Source organism: Peromyscus maniculatus, chromosome 8 (genome assembly GCF_049852395.1).
Source record: "Peromyscus maniculatus bairdii isolate BWxNUB_F1_BW_parent chromosome 8, HU_Pman_BW_mat_3.1, whole genome shotgun sequence".
Classification (NCBI taxonomy): Eukaryota; Metazoa; Chordata; class Mammalia; order Rodentia; family Cricetidae; genus Peromyscus; species Peromyscus maniculatus.
In genome coordinates, this window is record NC_134859.1 from 57,183,849 (window position 1) to 57,200,311 (window position 16,463).

At 40.5% G+C, this 16,463-nt stretch overlaps 2 protein-coding genes across 2 annotated transcripts in view; both read right to left on the reverse strand.

Annotated features, from left to right (window-relative positions):
- The window catches only part of LOC143266901 (NACHT, LRR and PYD domains-containing protein 1b allele 3-like), a 21,555-nt gene extending 15,525 nt beyond the window's left edge, over window positions 1–6,030 (reverse strand). The window contains exons 1-3 of the mRNA XM_076542820.1: window positions 5,309–6,030; window positions 4,287–4,412; window positions 3,119–3,260 (exon numbers count right to left, since the gene is read on the reverse strand). Of these exons, the coding sequence (XP_076398935.1) occupies window positions 3,119–3,260; window positions 4,287–4,412; window positions 5,309–5,437 (397 nt within the window). The 5' untranslated portion in view covers window positions 5,438–6,030. The remainder of the gene's footprint in view (window positions 1–3,118; window positions 3,261–4,286; window positions 4,413–5,308) is intronic.
- Window positions 5,751–16,463, reverse strand: part of LOC143267072 (NACHT, LRR and PYD domains-containing protein 1b allele 4-like) — a 27,023-nt gene continuing 16,310 nt past the window's right edge. The window contains exons 3-4 of the mRNA XM_076543990.1: window positions 6,245–6,910; window positions 5,751–5,761 (exon numbers count right to left, since the gene is read on the reverse strand). Coding sequence (XP_076400105.1) covers window positions 5,751–5,761; window positions 6,245–6,910 — 677 coding nt within the window. The remainder of the gene's footprint in view (window positions 5,762–6,244; window positions 6,911–16,463) is intronic.

Sequence of the window (16,463 nt, forward strand, 5' to 3'; positions counted from 1 at the left end):
CTTTTAGGAGAATGAAGGTTAAGGAATCTGAAGAACACAAGACAAATGAGACAACTGAAGAAAAGGGACAAATCATCTATCCCAGGAAACAGAGTATATTGGAGTATATGGCATATGGGTATATATTATCTAAAAAATTTTATGTCTTCTTAAATGTTTGTTTCTGCTTTTCTCTAAAGATTTAACACTATTGGTTTTCTAATAGTCCCAGTTCAATTAAAATTTAAAGCTGACTTTGGAGTTGGAGAATGGCTCTCTCCTTCTTTAAACTCAAGCATGTTGTTAAAATGAAAATACAAACTCCCTGTATCATGACAGAATAAAAGAGCCATTTTCTGCTATGGGACAGGACAAAAGCTAAATTAATTAAGGGACTATTCTATTACTAATCTCAACTCTTTGATTCTATTCTGATTCTTTAAACTTTTCTTAAAGTATAAATTTTATATCAAAATTTACAAGATTAATATATATATATACATTTTAAACTTTGTTAAGATATGAATGGTCATATAGAGTACTAACTAATTCTAGAAAAAAGGCTTCAGTTAGCTGCATATATATGTCTTTGTGTTCGAGTCTCTTATCAGTTTTCTGCAGGAAATCACGGCCAGGCCTAACATCAACTGAAGTCTCCGGAAAGAAGATGGGGCCCCACAACAACAACAACAACAACAATTCCACGTGGACAATAATAATATCAATAAGCTGACAAACATCATCTACAGATCAGCTTTGAACTACAAGGTGCTCAGAACAATTTTGAGATGACTAGCTGAGATGATCCAGTCTCAAAGACTACTTGAATAAGGACTTGAGATAAACCCTGAACTTTGGCTTTATACACAGACTGGATAATAATGAAGGATATAGTTACCTTTCCTAGAATTTGACAATTAACCTAAATTTTTCTTTCAGGATAAAGATAACTTCACCCATACCCAGCAGGAAGCAATTTTAAGAATATGACGCCCACATTCCCAAAGAGGTGGTGTGGGGCGGGTGGTTTTTTTTTTTTGGTTCTTTTAATGGGTTTTGGGTCTGGGATAATTTTCATTGTTTAGGGGGGTTGGTTACAAGTTGTTGTCAAGGGTTAGGAAAAAGGCTAAGCAAAGGAGATTAGATTTAAGGTTCTTGTTTAAAAAAAAAGAAAGAAAGAAAGAAAGGAAGAAAGAAAAGAAAAGAAAAAGACAATTACTAGTTTTAAATACTTTACATTATTACCAACTATTAGGATATAAAGAAATGAAAGTTAGTAGTTAGACATTACAATAGAAATTGTAGTCATATTAGATATGTTTTAAAAATTGAGCAGATGTATTTTAGACAGGTCATCTTCAAACCCTTCAGAGATCTACAGAATATGGCATTTAAAATGTTTTAATAACTTAGAAATTTTTCTTTTTTGAGACATGTCAGCTCCTGGCAGTACCAATCTACTTCAGAGAAAATATGGGCATTGAAGAAACTGCATATGGAGTTAATTTTCATTGTGGCAAAAGTTAGCCACTGGACAACAAAGTATCCTCGTATCAACAGGACAAAATGGACAGACAGAACACGAAACAAAGGACTACCGATTCCTGCCAAAACAAGTGTGGTTATGGCTTTATCAGAAGGCATCTTCTGAGGCCAGGACAATATGGCACCATCCCTGAAGTGGCCTTCACAATCTGGAAAAGGTACAGTGCCCTTTTCTTTGAAGGCGGCTGAACAGGCAGTGGGCCGATGGCTTCTGTTGTGCAATGGAACAGCAACTGAAAGCTCACGCCTCTCAATAGTAGACTGGCATTTAATAGAGGGATGTGGAGAAGGGCATGCTTAGATGAAGCCATATATACACAGCCAAGAAGAATGGACAGCTGAATTCAAAAACCATCAATAATTTCCAGAATTTAAAATCCTGAATCATGACATGACACTAGTGGAATTCAGGTGTTTCTGGTACATGGACTGCTCTCACCCAGTGTGAGGTTGAACTGTTGACCTTGTGTACAACCTACTTCACAAATGAGTCTGTCAGATACGCTAAGCCTATAGGCTGAAGATGATGCCCCAACACTGTGGAGAAACCTCAGGTGACTGTCCAGGCAGCTGGCTGTTTCTGTCAACTCACAAAATTTTTGGAAGTTGCTTTTGTGCACTTCTTGTTTTTATTTTTGTTAGCTAATATTATTTCCTTCTTGGGTCTCTGAGGGAGTTGAAGATTAGTTAGTTATAGTTGAAGATTAATTAGGATAGAAAGTGAATTAGATACATTTTGGACTTACTAAAATAGGATAAATAAGGGAATTATTTTCTCTGATTTGTCAAATACAAATGGACTAGACATCGTTTAGGTATTTGTTACTTGTATATATTGTATATAGTTATTGTACTTTTGTATATAGTTTTTCTTTTGTTAGTTATAACCTTTTGCCTTTTTTCTTTTTATTAAAATAGAAAAGGGGAAATGTGGTGATATTTTATTTGTACTGAAATGTTATTTTAATTGTATGTTAATAAATAAAGTTGCCCTGGGGTCAGAGCTATTAGAGCCATAGCAAGAGCATGGTGGTTAGAAGAGCTAGGTAGATTTCTGTGTGTTCAGGGATACAGCCAGTATTGGAGACATACGCCTTTAAGAACTGGAGGGCGGTACTTACAGGCAGTGATGAGGCAGTCATGTGGTTGGGTTTACAACCAATGAGAAGGCAGAACAGAAAGATTATTTAAACAGGGACACAGGAAGTACCTCCCTCTCTGGGGGAAGCTAGGAGCACTGCAGGAGGTAAGATTTTATCTCTGAGCTCTGACCTCTCGGCTTTTCTCTTTTACCTTGGCTCTGTGTTTCTTATTTTAATAATACGATTGGATACATCTACACCACCACATAAGACTATGAATCAAAACAAACCTTTATTCTTAAGTTGTTTATCTCTTGTATCTTGTCACTGTTGGGAAAGCTAACTAACACAGCATTAGAGATTAAACTGTGGTCAGAACACCTGTTATGGATCGAGCAGAGGTCACAAAACTAATCTAACTATTTTGTGTTACAAGAAACAATGACAACACACCTCCCCCACTCATTGCCTTTCTTCTACTTTTGGGGTCTCTGGCCTTAAACTAATTTTACCTGGTTTCAGCAGGGCTTCCCATATGAGATTCATATGCTTCTTGTCTCTGATTTTCAGCTTAATCCCTGAACCCATGTGGCCAACGTAGATCTCAGAGAAGAGCTGGGATTCCCCGGGGCTCCGGTAGCACAGTTCTAGTTCCTGAAGAGAGAAAGAATTACTGTGTAAGAGTGAACTACACATCCTGTGAAGGAGGGCTGTCCCCACCCCCATACTTTCTTGATCTTGCATACCATATTAGACACTGGCTATCTTTTGCATGAGGTAACCCACAGACTTTGAACACACATCTTTACTCAGAAGGTTAAGGACCCATATGGGACCCCATCATGCTGTTCTTTTCTCATCACTATGACAAAAACCTGACAGGAGGCAACTCAAGTAAGGGTTTGCATTGTTGTTTAGTACCATGGTGGGAAATGCATGGAAGCTGGGGCTTCATTCTTTTTTTTTTTTTTTTTTTTTTTTTGGTTTTTCGAGACAGGGTTTCTCTTGTATAGCTTTGTGCCTTTCCTGGAATTCACTTGGTAGCCCAGGCTGGCCTCGAACTCACAGAGATCCGCCTGCCTCTGCCTCCCGAGTGCTGGGATTAAAGGCGTGAGCCACCACCGCCCGGCTGGGGCTTCATTCTTGGTGTCAGGGCTCATTATGTCGCAGAGGACCAGCAAATCAGCAGTCTAGGATCAGTATCAGGGCATGGCTATAAGCCTCAAGACCTGACACTAATGACATGCTTTTGATAGCCAGGGCTCACATATTTGTTTCTACAAATTCTCAAAATACTACCACTAGCTGGGTTCCAAGTATTTAAACATAGGTGTCTATAAGAGACATTTCAAATTCAAATCCTTAACATCTATAGATGAGTGAGAGTTCATCCTGAAAGTCCTGCTCACACAGCCTAAGCCAGGTATTGCTCTCTCTGTATTTAGCTGGAATCTCCCCTGTGCCATATTGAATCTAATTCCTCAATTCCCCAGGCTCAATCTACATTCCTGTGTGGTCCCTTAAATTGCTTTCCACCTAACTGTGATGTATTCTTGCTCATCCCAATCATAATTGCTTTCTATCCAATCTCAGTTTGCTGCAAAGCCTTGTAACTTTCCCCATAGGTTTCTCCAAGCCTGTCACCTGACCTTGAAGAGTAACAAATACTTGGATGCTCACCTTTGGGATGATTTCCAGTTTCTTGGAACAAGACACAATGTAGCGGGAGCCAATGTACAGAGAATCTACTGGGGGTGGCTTGTTTATTCGAATAAATTGGGACATCTTTTCTTCATCATTAATGGCCTAGAGAACATTGTAGACAGTGATTTACCTAGATTTCTGGGCCATAACATCTGGTCTGAATAAGGTGAGATAGTATATCAGTACAATTGTTGGGATAAGGGTGCTGATACCTTTAAGCCACTTTAATACCTTGTGGTCTATAGCTAGAGTTTTCCTGCCTTGCCACAGTCAGGACAAATCTCTGTCACTCGCCAGTCCCACTGTTGCTCAGACCCAACCAAGTAAGCACAGAGACTTATATTGCTTACAAACTGTATGGCCATGGCAGGCTTCTTGCTAACTGTTTTTATAGCTTAAATTAATCCATTTCCATAAATCTATACCTTGCCACATGGCTTGTGGCTTACCGGAGTCTTCACATGGTGCTTGTCATGGCGGCGGCTGGCAGTGTCTCCTTTTGTCTTCCTGTTCTTTCTTTTCTCCTCTCTGTTAGTCCCACCTATACTTCCTGCCTAGCCACTGGCCAATCAGTGTTTTATTTATTGACCAATTAGAGCAACAGATTTGACATACAGACCATCCCACAGCAGTGGTCTGTAACATAGATATCTGTTGACTTATTGGCCCCTTTCATGTTCATTGTGCAAACAGGGTCACTGCCACAGAAGAAGGGAGAGAAGGCTACAGATTGTGCATGGAGAATTCCCATCCTTCTGATGGGTGGAAAGAGACTATGGAAGGCTGTTCAGAAATTAGTAAATGGGCATCAAAGGGAGTTCAGGGACTGTGGTGTGAGGTATCCAAGAAGAGAGCAGAATTATGCACACACACCAGGGATTTCGTTATAGAACTGCATCCCAACTCTGAGTTGAGAATCTCTCCAAGGGGCTCACTATTTGTATCTCAAGTTTTCTCTCAGCCCACCCTGCCCCCACTTTTGTGATCCTCAGCATCACCTTACGAATGGTGCAGTCATTAGGGACCAGGTAAAGGTGAAATGTCACTTCCTTGAGATTGAGGTGATAGTAGATCAATGTGGTGGCAGTGATGGGGATGAAGTGCCTGACAGCAGAAATCATTCTCATTAGAACTCCAATTGGGGAGAAGCTTGGGTTTTCCAGCACTGCAAAACACTGCTCCACCCTGGATGGCGTTTCTAGGACTATCCCATGTTCTTGAAAATGGGCCACACGGAACAAGGAAATGTTCACCTGTCCCTCTGTGAAGGAAAAGATTCAAGAGATATAGAGTTAGTATTTCCATTGATCCATGCTTGGCTGGGAAAATAGCTCCCTATGACTTAGAATGATTGTGGTGATTTGAATGAGAATGGGCCCCTATATTTGGTGGAACTGTTTGGGAAGCATTAAGAGGTATGGCCTTGTTGAGGGAGCTGTGTCACTGGTGGGCTTTGAGGTTTTGAAAAGCTCATGCTTTTATCATTCTTTTTCTCTCTCTCCTACTTGTGAATCAGGATGTAAGCTCTCAGCTACTTCTCTAGTACCAAGCCTACCTGCTTTCTGCCAGGCTCCCTGCCATATTGGTCATGAACTCACCCTCTGAATCTAAGCCCCAATAAAATCTTACTCCTATAAGTTGCTTTGGTTATGATTTCTATTTAGTTTGTATTTATGTTTTGATGTTTATGAGAAAAACTATGACCAAAATTTAAATTCTAATAACTAAATTCCAGTGACAAAACTGTAGCTGGAGGGCTTCTCTCCAGGTTCCCCAAGCCCCGCAGTTCCACAATCCACATATAAAATAATCACTCAGACGCTTATATCACTTATAAACTGTATGGCCGTGGCAGACTTCTTGCTAACTGTTTTTATATCTTAAATTAACCCATTTTTATAAATCTATACCTTGCCACGTGGCTGGTAGCTTACCAGCGTCTTTACATGCTCTTCTCCTGGCGGTGGCTGCAGTGTCTCTCCCCCCTTCTTCCTGTTTCCCCAGCAAACTACCTAACAGTGTGTGCACTGGCTGTTGTTGGCTCCAGTGCACACAGTGCACACAGAGCTCAGGATTCTGTTCCTCCAAGTCCCATGCTGGCTCACATATGCCATCCAGAATGAAGAGCAGCTTTTCAGGGTGAGACAGGATTTGCCTGATGGGAGCTTCAGGCACAACCTGGTCTTTTGCTATGAGCTCAGCCAGACTCAGCTGTTTGTACTGGGCCAGCTCTCTGCAGTTGAAGTAGAAGACATGCTGGAAGCAATCCCTGTAGAGCTGGCCTTCCTCCCAGGCTCTCTTCACATGCCTGGCCAGCATTGACTTCCCAATCCCAGCAGCCCCCTCTACTATGACTAATTGAGACTCTTCCTGGGTACCTGTGCTTGGGAGAAATAAGTCTTTGGTCTCAATCAGATGTCCTCTCTCCTCTGCTACACATTGATGCCAGTTTTCCCTCACCAAGGTCTCCCAGCCTCTCGGGCAAGAATTTTGTAGGAGTAGTAGCTGTGTGAAATTTTGGAGCAAATCCTCTGTTTTCAACGTCTGTGTGGGGTAAAGATTCTCTCTTCTTTGGTTCTGAAAAATTTCTGGAATGATTCCTAAATAAAGGAGAGAAAGATGGAGCATAAGTGTACACAGTAGAATTGTTTGTTCTTTCATTCCTTTCTTTTTTCCTTCTCTTCATCCTTCAACAACCAGACAAGCTTAGGCATCTGTCTAAGCTGTACAACAGACTTTCTGTGGGTGCTGGGATACCTGAACAGTACAGTGCAAAGTAGGTGAGCTTTTTAGTAGAAGAATTTAGTTCAATTATTCACTTGACCTATAACAATTCTGTTTGGCCTTCACCCACACACCAGATATTTATCAATGCCTTACTCTGTGCTAGACCTACTCTTGGAATCAAGAATAAATTGTGAGTTCACAGAAGCAACTTTGTCCTCATTCAGTCTATGGGATGATCCCATAGCTTCTCTAAGCTCAGCTTTCCCATTTGTAATTTTGGGAGCTGTGGTCTTTCCCTGCAGGAGGCCAGGGAGTACTAGAAGGGATTACAGACAGTGGAGCCAATGTCTGTTCCTGACAGATCCCATTGGCCCCCACCATTGCAGTCCTGACATCATTTTGTTAAGTCCTGAGACTGTGTCTAATGTAGCCTGTAAGACCAGCTTCCAGGCTGCTCACATGGTAGCAAAGAAAATGCCACAGAGTAGCAGGGGCTCAAGAACCTTTTCTATCTGAGGTTTTTAGAAAAGGAACGAGCGTGTTCTGATGGTTACTTTCCTTATTTTCTCGTGTTGCTCTCTTTTCTCATCTTGGCTTTTCTGTCTATTTTCTCATGTTGGCTCCAGCTCTTCTTTGTCTCAACAGCTATCTATCTATCTATCATCTATCTATCTATCTATCTATCTATCTATCTATCTATCTATCTATCCTTCCATCCAATAGCCTATTTCATGCAGAATATAGGAGTTACATTTTTAAGGTCACATTTCAGTAAATGATAAGAAACAGACCCATTCTGATGACACATATGTAATAAATCTTAGCTCTCTAATTGTGGGGCTATAATCTTACAGTTGCAACTTCAAAGAAAGTTCTAGTTATTGTTATCTATTTATAGAGATTGTCAAACTATTGAGAAATCTAAGAGAAATAAGGAATTTGTGCATATATTCTATATTTCTAACTGTAATAACATTTTAAACTAACATTTTGTAATTGACAGAAATGCTGGGCTTTCTCGAAGTGTTTACAGAGAGAGCTGTGTCATAAATGCTTTGGTTGAAATTCAGGTTCACTTTAAATTTCTTAATATGAGCTCATTATGGCATTCTCCAAGGCACAGTAATGACAAAAGGTTTGTAAATCTTGAAATATATTTTCCTATCCTGTGTGTAACTTCTGACTGTCTAAGAACACTTACAGCCCTCATTAGTGGGTTCAGAGTCAAGTTATTTTCCATAGCCTTTACTAATCAGAACACATTTTTACAATTTGAGGATAGGAATGGGTGTAAGAATTTAACCATTTGCCAGCTAGCAGTAATTGTGCTGTTTTTGTATTTACAACCTGGCCAGGCAGCTTAGTATGTCCTTGTGAACTAGATTGCTGTTTCTGGGAATGTATGTTTTTAAATCCATTATAAAGACATCTGGTATTAATCTAAAGTTACTTTGAAGCCTTAAATCAGCTGTCTTAGTGCTGGGTAGATATGACTAATTTCCTATGTAAGCCTGAGCTCTGATATAAAACAGCTTTTAGGTATGACTCACAGGCCTCATGTGTAACAACATGCCTAGCTATGAAAAATATCCTATTATTATTTTTATTCAACAAAATTATACAGATTAAGAAGAAATCATCTTCCTGACCATCTACAGGTATATATATGCCCAGTAAATGGAATATATTCATGAGATAAATACACAGGCAGTGGGGGAATTTCCATGCCATATACATAGTAACAGCAGCATGCAGGGAGACAACAGAAGCAAAATACATTCTGGAGTCTGTATTCTCTTAAGGCTTGCTTGAACGAGACATATCCATCAGAGAGATATTCTTCTGGTGGACTGACATCTGAACTTCAGTTGCCATCTGCTGCACCTCTAATAAAACTATTGCTACCAGCATGTGTCGGATGTGATGGTCTAGGAATGCTGTAGTGTTTATGTTTCAGATCATAGACTTGGTCCCCTGTCCATGGCCCTGGCAATCCCACGTGTATTTTGTAGTTTCTTCCAGTATGTTTGGTAACTATAAGCCTTATTGAGTTCTGTTTAGATGTCTTTCCTCCTCATTGAAACTCAGTTTCCAGTGTAGCAGTATAGGGACAAGGGTCTAGTGTGAGTGTTTGGAGTCATGGGAGCAGGCCCCTTAATTGTTCAATACTTTTCTTCTAGGAATGGACAAGCTGCAGTGTCAAGGGGTTCCCTTTCTCTCCTGTAGATACCCACTTGCATGTATAAATTTTTTCTTAAGCTGAGCGGCTGTAATCTCTACTTGGACTTTCAGATTCCAGAACTATAATTAAATATACACATTCTAAACAAACAAAACAAAAAATATAACCACTAAGCATGGTTGTATAGTCTTGTAATTCATCATCCAGAAGACAGAGGCAGGAGAATCACGAGTGAGTTCGGGACCATTCTGGGCTATTAAAATCAGTCAGTCAGTTAGTCAGTCAGTGAATCGTCAATCAAATAAACAAATAACAAGAACAACAAAAGTTACCTAGTCTCTCTTTCCTGTCCTGGCAATGGAAAACACACAAACACACTTGCTCTTGATGTCACCTGCTCCACTTCACTGGCTTCCTCCCTCCTGCCCTCCTGCCCCTTCTTCCAACCAGTGCCTTTGTGGAGTCCTCTCTCCAGTTTTTGACATGACCACAAATCTCGTCTCAGTATCTTCTTTGGAAGGAACTCATGATAAGGCATATAGGAGGATGCTCCATGGACCAGAATCCAAATTCATCCCTCAGCATCTGCCGATTTACCCAACATGTGCAAATATGCATACACATTGTATCCACAGCATACACATACACAAAATGAAAAGGCTAATTAAACTCTACAGAAAGTGGATGGAAATGGGAAATCCCCTACTAAGTGAGATAACAAATACCTAGGGAGACAAATCCAAATTTTCTCTGTCATATGTGAATCCTAGCTTGATATATTTAGATTTATGTGTTCAATTTGGTTTTTAAAGTTTATTTTAAGTTAATTTTGGAGAATTTACTATATGCTTACTATATGTACATCATTTATATCCTTCTCTAAATTCTCTACCCCCTCTCACTCCTCCTGTGTCCTCTCTTTCCCACCAAGTTCACCTTTTATTCTTCATTGATTTTTACATAATACATACGTACGTACATATATATACACACATATACATACATACATACATACATACATACATACATACACACATGCTGCTGAGACTATGTAGTGCTGCTGTTATGTATTTAATTCTGACTACTTGGGAATAGATAACCTATAAGGGGCTCATCTCTGGAGAATTCTGATTCTCCCTGTCTCAGCAGCTACTAATTGCCTGTACCTTTTCATCTAGAGGTGGGACCATGTGAGACTTATTTGGAGTGTCTCTAGTGTTCAGGAAACTATAATGATCCAAGGGAAAGCTTGGGTAAGAGGTCTTATGGAGTGCAAACAGAGTAGAACATGTGTGATATGAAAATGGGGTTCACATTTTAAGTGAGGATAGGATTTGTATGTCAGGGGAGAGGAATGGGTGAGGATTGGTTAACAAAAACTAATAATATATGAAAGATTTGTATGGAAACACACTACTTTATAAGTGTTCTGGATGGATTTATGTCAACTTCATACAAGCTAAAGCCATCTTTAGTGACTTTATAGAGGAAGGAATCTCAATTAAGTAAATGTCTCCTTAAGATGGGGCTGTATGCAAGTCTGTAGGGCATTTTCTTGATTAGTGATTGAGGGCCCAGCCCATTGTGGGCAGTGGCATCCCTGCCTGGGATGATGGTCCTGAGTATATAAGAAAGCAGTCTGAGAAAGCAATGTAGAGCAAGTCAGTAAGTAGCACCCCTCCATAGCCTCTACATCAGCTCCTGCCTCCAGGTTCCTGCCCTGTTTGAGTTCCTGTCTTAATTTGATTTAATGAAGAACAGTGCTGATGAAGCATAAGCCAAATAAATCCTTTCCTCTCCAAGGTGCTTTGGTTATGGTGTTTCATCACAGCAATAGTAACTCTAACTAACTAAGACATTAAGCTAATCAAAAATATGACTTAAATAAATGTAGGGTATTGAGCAATAGGTAAACAATGCTTTCCTAAGAAGACATGAATTACTAAAGGGAAACCCCAATGCCAAGTATGGGGTAACTTCCTTAGAGTTACTGGTCAGGAAGGATGCAGAGACTCTAAAAACAGCAAAGCCTGTTGCTGTTGCTCTTGGTAGTCTACCAGAACTAGAATTAAGACCCTATTGCTGAAGACAGAACATATTTTTGTTACAGGACATAGAGAAACCAAGTTGGAGCATACATGAAACTTCTATCCTGGCTAACTTTCATTAATACTAGGTGTTATGAGGCTGCTGAGGGAGAAAATCCATCAATCCACCTCCTAGTGATGACCCCGAATGCTACAATACTAACCTGCAAGGCAAGACATGCTCACTGGTGCAACAGTGTCAAGAAGGTCATAGTGTGACCAACTGCTTTATGATTAGATTTGAGGAATTTCTGATTAACTTTGAATTCTATGGGACAGAGCATGCCTGGTACTGTAAACATGGTCAAAAATCCATGGCTCAGGAGGTCATAGGCTCTAAGGGAGGACCTATTGCTGTTGTTTTGCTAAATGGACATGTTATTAAACAGCCTTGTAGTGGGTATCTGTTCCAGCTTTTCCCTGGAAGTACTACCCCCACTGAGGCTTCCGGTAACTGGCATGCCTATGAGGAAGTGCCAAACAGGAGCACTTAAGACCTGAGATCTGTAAGTGCCGGCTCTCTTGGTTCCTGGATCCTGGACGTTGGAGGTAGATTGAGCAGAGTTCTCCAGAGAACATTGCTGGACTGCACTTCACCTTTCCCAGACCCTGTAACCTATCCCTTCACTTGTAAGTTACCCCACAAAATAAACCTCCCTTTTAACTACATGTTGATTAGTGCTTCACTCAACCCTTGCTAGAGATTTTCTCTGCAGTGGGCAACAATTAATATAGAGACGTAGTCAAAATGGTGATTAAGTGTCTATTGAGTTCATGGTCCTAAATAGGATGTCTAAGTGGGGTCACCAAGGCTCTGGGAATATGACAAAAAAGAATTGGCAGAAAGAATAAAGGTAATTGCTAAATGATCTTATTAATAAAAAAAAAACCTGAGTCAGATATTGGGGTAATAGCTGAAAGATCAGAGAAACAGAACAAGCCAGCCATGTTTTTACCTCTATGAAATCTTCAGTCTCAAGAGAGCAAGTTCCTGTTTCCTCACGCCTTATGTACCTTTCTGTGTCCTGCCATATTACTTCCTATTATTAAAGGCATGTGTCCTTCCCAAGCAAAGACATGAGATCTCAAATCCTGGGATTAAAGGTGTGTGTCACCACTGCCTGTCTCTGTTTCCTGTGTGGCCTTATACTCACTGAGATCCAGACAGATCTCTGCCTCCTAAGTGATAGGATTAAGGGTGTGTGCTACCACTGTCTGGCCTCTATGTCTAATGTAGTGACTGGTTCTGTCCTCTGATCCCTAGATAAGTTTATTAGGGTACACAATATATTGGGCTACACAACATATTGCCACAGTGAAAGAGGCAGCCAAGGTTGCACCTTGCTGGCAGCTGACTTTGGTAATGTGTAAGCATCACCCATGTGGTACTGGATTTGAAGGCATGAAAGGGTCATGGAGAGCAGCTGTTTATGCAGGGATTTGAAGTTTTAATTGTAGAAGTCTTTCACCTCTTAGTTAGGCTTATTCCTACATATTTTATTTTGGTACTATGAGAGGCCAGGAAAGGCCATTGGTAAAGGTGCAGCCTCAGTGGCAGTTGAAGGTTCAGGACAGAAGGGATCATGCAAAGAAGTTGAGGGTTGGCACCATGTGGAGGAGAGCCTATGAGAGGCTATTGGTGAAAGTGCAGCCCAGTTGCAGCAGAAGACCTCAGTGTTTTGGAGATACCAGTAACATGGGATGACCACGAAGAACCAGCAGCAGTGGAGTGGAGCCAGTTGGAGCCTAGAAGATGAGCTGTGTGTTCTGCAGAGTGCAGAGCCAGAGAAGTGACCCAAGCCCTCTGGAGGAGTCCAGAGGATCACATGAGTGGATCCAAGATATTGGATGGTTGGAATTTTGTAAATACCCAAGATGTTAGAGATGCCAGAATTGTGGGATACCTGCTGAGGAGAGCTGCTAACAAGGAGTGGAAACAGCCCAAGAGAAAGAAGTGTGTTGCAGTCAACAAAGCTGAACGGAATTGGAAACCCGAAGAGTCTTTTGACATCAGTCATGAAGATGCAGAGTTTGGAGTTTGCCCAGTTGGTTTTGGTCTTGCTTTTGTGCAGTATTTTCTCACTATACTCTCTTCCCTATGTTTTGGAATGGCACTGTATATCCTATGCCATTTTATGTTAGAAGTATATGATCTGCTTTTTTATTTGACTTTAAAGGAGATTATAGTTAAGAGATTACACGAATCTCAAAAGAGACTTTGAACTTTTAAACATTGAGGCTCTGATAGACTATGGGGACTTTTGAAATTGGACTGAATGCATTTTGCACTATGATATTGTTAAGGGTTTATGAGGGCCAAGGAGTGGAATGTAGTAGTTTGAATGTATTTGGCCCCCACAAGCTCATAGGGTGTGGTACTATTAGGAGGTGTGGCATTGTTGGAGGAAGTGTGGTCTTATTGGAGGAGGGTGGATGACACAGACCTTTAATCTAGGCCTTGAGGCTAGAGACCACACTTTTAATCTGGGCTATAACTACTGTTGGAAGTGTGTCACTGTGGGAGCAGGCTTTGAGGTTTCATATACTCAGGATACTGCCTGGTGTGTCAGTTGACTTCCTGTCACATGTAAGATGTAGGACTCTCAGCTCCAGCACCACATCTGCCTGCATGGCACCATGCTCCCTGTCGTGATCATAATGGATTGAGCATTTGAAACTGTAAGTGAGCCACCCCAATTAAATGTTTTCTTTATAAGAGTTGTTCTGGTAATGGTATCTCTTCACAGCAATAAAACCCTAACTAAGACACTTTTGAATATAGTGTTCAAATCACTAGCTGGAGCAAGAAGGCAAGAGAAGAAAATTAAATGGAAACAAGTACGGAAAAAAAAGTCAAATTATCTCTATTTACACTTGATGATGACATTATATATAAGAGATCCCAAAAATTTCACCAGAAAACTTCATTAAATAATCAACAATTGTACCAGAGTGGCAAGTTATAAACATCAGCTTAACAAAAATCAATAGAGTTTCTACACACTATCAACAAATACTGAGAAAGAGATCATGAACACTTTCCCATTTATAATAGCATCAAAGAAAATAAAATATTAGGAATAAGCCTAACTAAGTGGTGAAAGAATTCTAAATTGAAAACTTCAAATTCCTGAATAAACAGATTGAGGAAGAAATTAGAAAATGGAGGAGGTAGACAGGCGTGGCAGCGACAGGCAGAGGCAGGTAGACCCGGTGGCGGCCGGCAGAGACAGACAGGCCCCGGCGGCAACAGCCAGAGACAGACAAGCCTGGAGGCAGCCAGCAAAGGTAGACAGACCCAGTGGCAGCCCAAGGAAGTATACAGGCCTGGCAGAAGCAGGCAGGCCTGGCAGAGGCAGACAAGCCCAGTGCAGAGGCAGGCAGGCCTAGCAGGCGGGGGCTGAAACACAGTTTCAAAAAATACCAGAAACTGAGCTATTACCGCTGAAGACCTAGTGAAAACAAGCCCTTAATCAAGAGCTTGGAATAGGGATGCCTTTAATACCAACACCCAGGGAAGAAGCTATCTCCGTGGGACGGAACCAGAATGAATCTGCACACTCCATCTGATTCCAACCCAGGGCCCAGCTGCTGATCCTGCAAAACCCAACAACTTGGAGGTGTTGGTGAGACTACCCTGCTCAGTTGAAATCCATCCGGGAGAGGATTCAAATCCCTGCAGTTTGATGTCTGAAGTAGCAAGATCAGCTGAGGAGTTGACGAATGAACAAAACGTGATCTGGGAACACAGAAGAAGGCACTGCCCAGCCACCAAACCAGATCACCAGAATCATAAGTATATACTTCACCGACTGAGATCAGCTGCTCCTGAAGAAACAGACCAATAGCACCAATTTAACCAGGAACTCCTAGTGAACCAAGACTAAAAATTAGAACAAGAGAGGCACTCTCAGACACAGACACCACCTGCACCAAGCAGAGGAAGAGATGAGTAGACACCAGTGCAAAAATACAGGCAACAACATAAAGAACTATATGGCAACATCAGAACCTAGTGATTCTACACCTGCAAGGCCTGAACATACCAAGACAGAAGAAACAGAAGAAATCAATCCTAAGAATGACTTTAAGAAGATGATAGAAGCCCTTAAAGAAGAAATAAAAATTCCCTTAAAGAGGAAATGAAAAACTCCATTAAAGAGGAAATAAAACTTCCATTAAAGAGGAAATAACAAACTCCCTTAAAGAAATGGAAGAAAAAACAAACAAAAAATGGGAAGAAATCAAAGAAAGCCAAGAAAAAGCAATTAAACAGATGAAAGAAACATTCCAAGATCTGAAAAATGAATTTGAGACAATAAGGAAAACACATGCTGAGGGAATGCTGGAAATAGAAATCCTGACTAAAGGAACAGGAACTACAGAAACAAGCATAACCAACCGACTGCAAGAGATGGAACATAGAATCTCTGACACTGACAACACAATAGAGAAAATAGATTTGTTGGTCAAAGAAAACACTAAATTCAAAAAAAGTCATAACACAAAACATCCAAGAAATTTGGGACACCATGAAAAGACCAAACCTAAGAATAATAGGGATAGAAGAAGGAGAAGAATACCAACTCAAAGGCACAGAAAATATAGTCAACAAAATCATAGAAGAAAACTTTCCTAACCTAAAGAAAGAAATACCTATTAAGATACAAGAAGCCTACAGAACACCAAATAGGCTGGATCCAAAAAAAAAGTCCCCTCGCCACATAACAATCAAAACACTAAACACACAGAACAAAGAAAAAATATTAAGAGCAGCAAAAGAAAAAGATCAAGTAACATATAAGGGCAAATCCATCAGAATAACACCAGACTTCTCAATAGAGACTATGAAAGCTAGAAGGTCATGGACAAATCTTATGCAGACACTAAGAGATCACCCAGACTATTATACCCAGCAAAACTCTCAATCACCATAGGTGGAGTAAACAAAATATCCCAGGATAAAACCAGATTTAATCAATACCTGTCCACAACCCCAGCCCAACAGAAAGCACTAGAAGGGAAAATCCAACCCAAAGAAGCTAAACACATCCATGAAAAATCAAGCAATAGATAATCCCACACCAACATACACCATAGAAGGATAACACAACACAACCACAAAAAGTAACAGGAGTTAACAATCACTGGTCATTA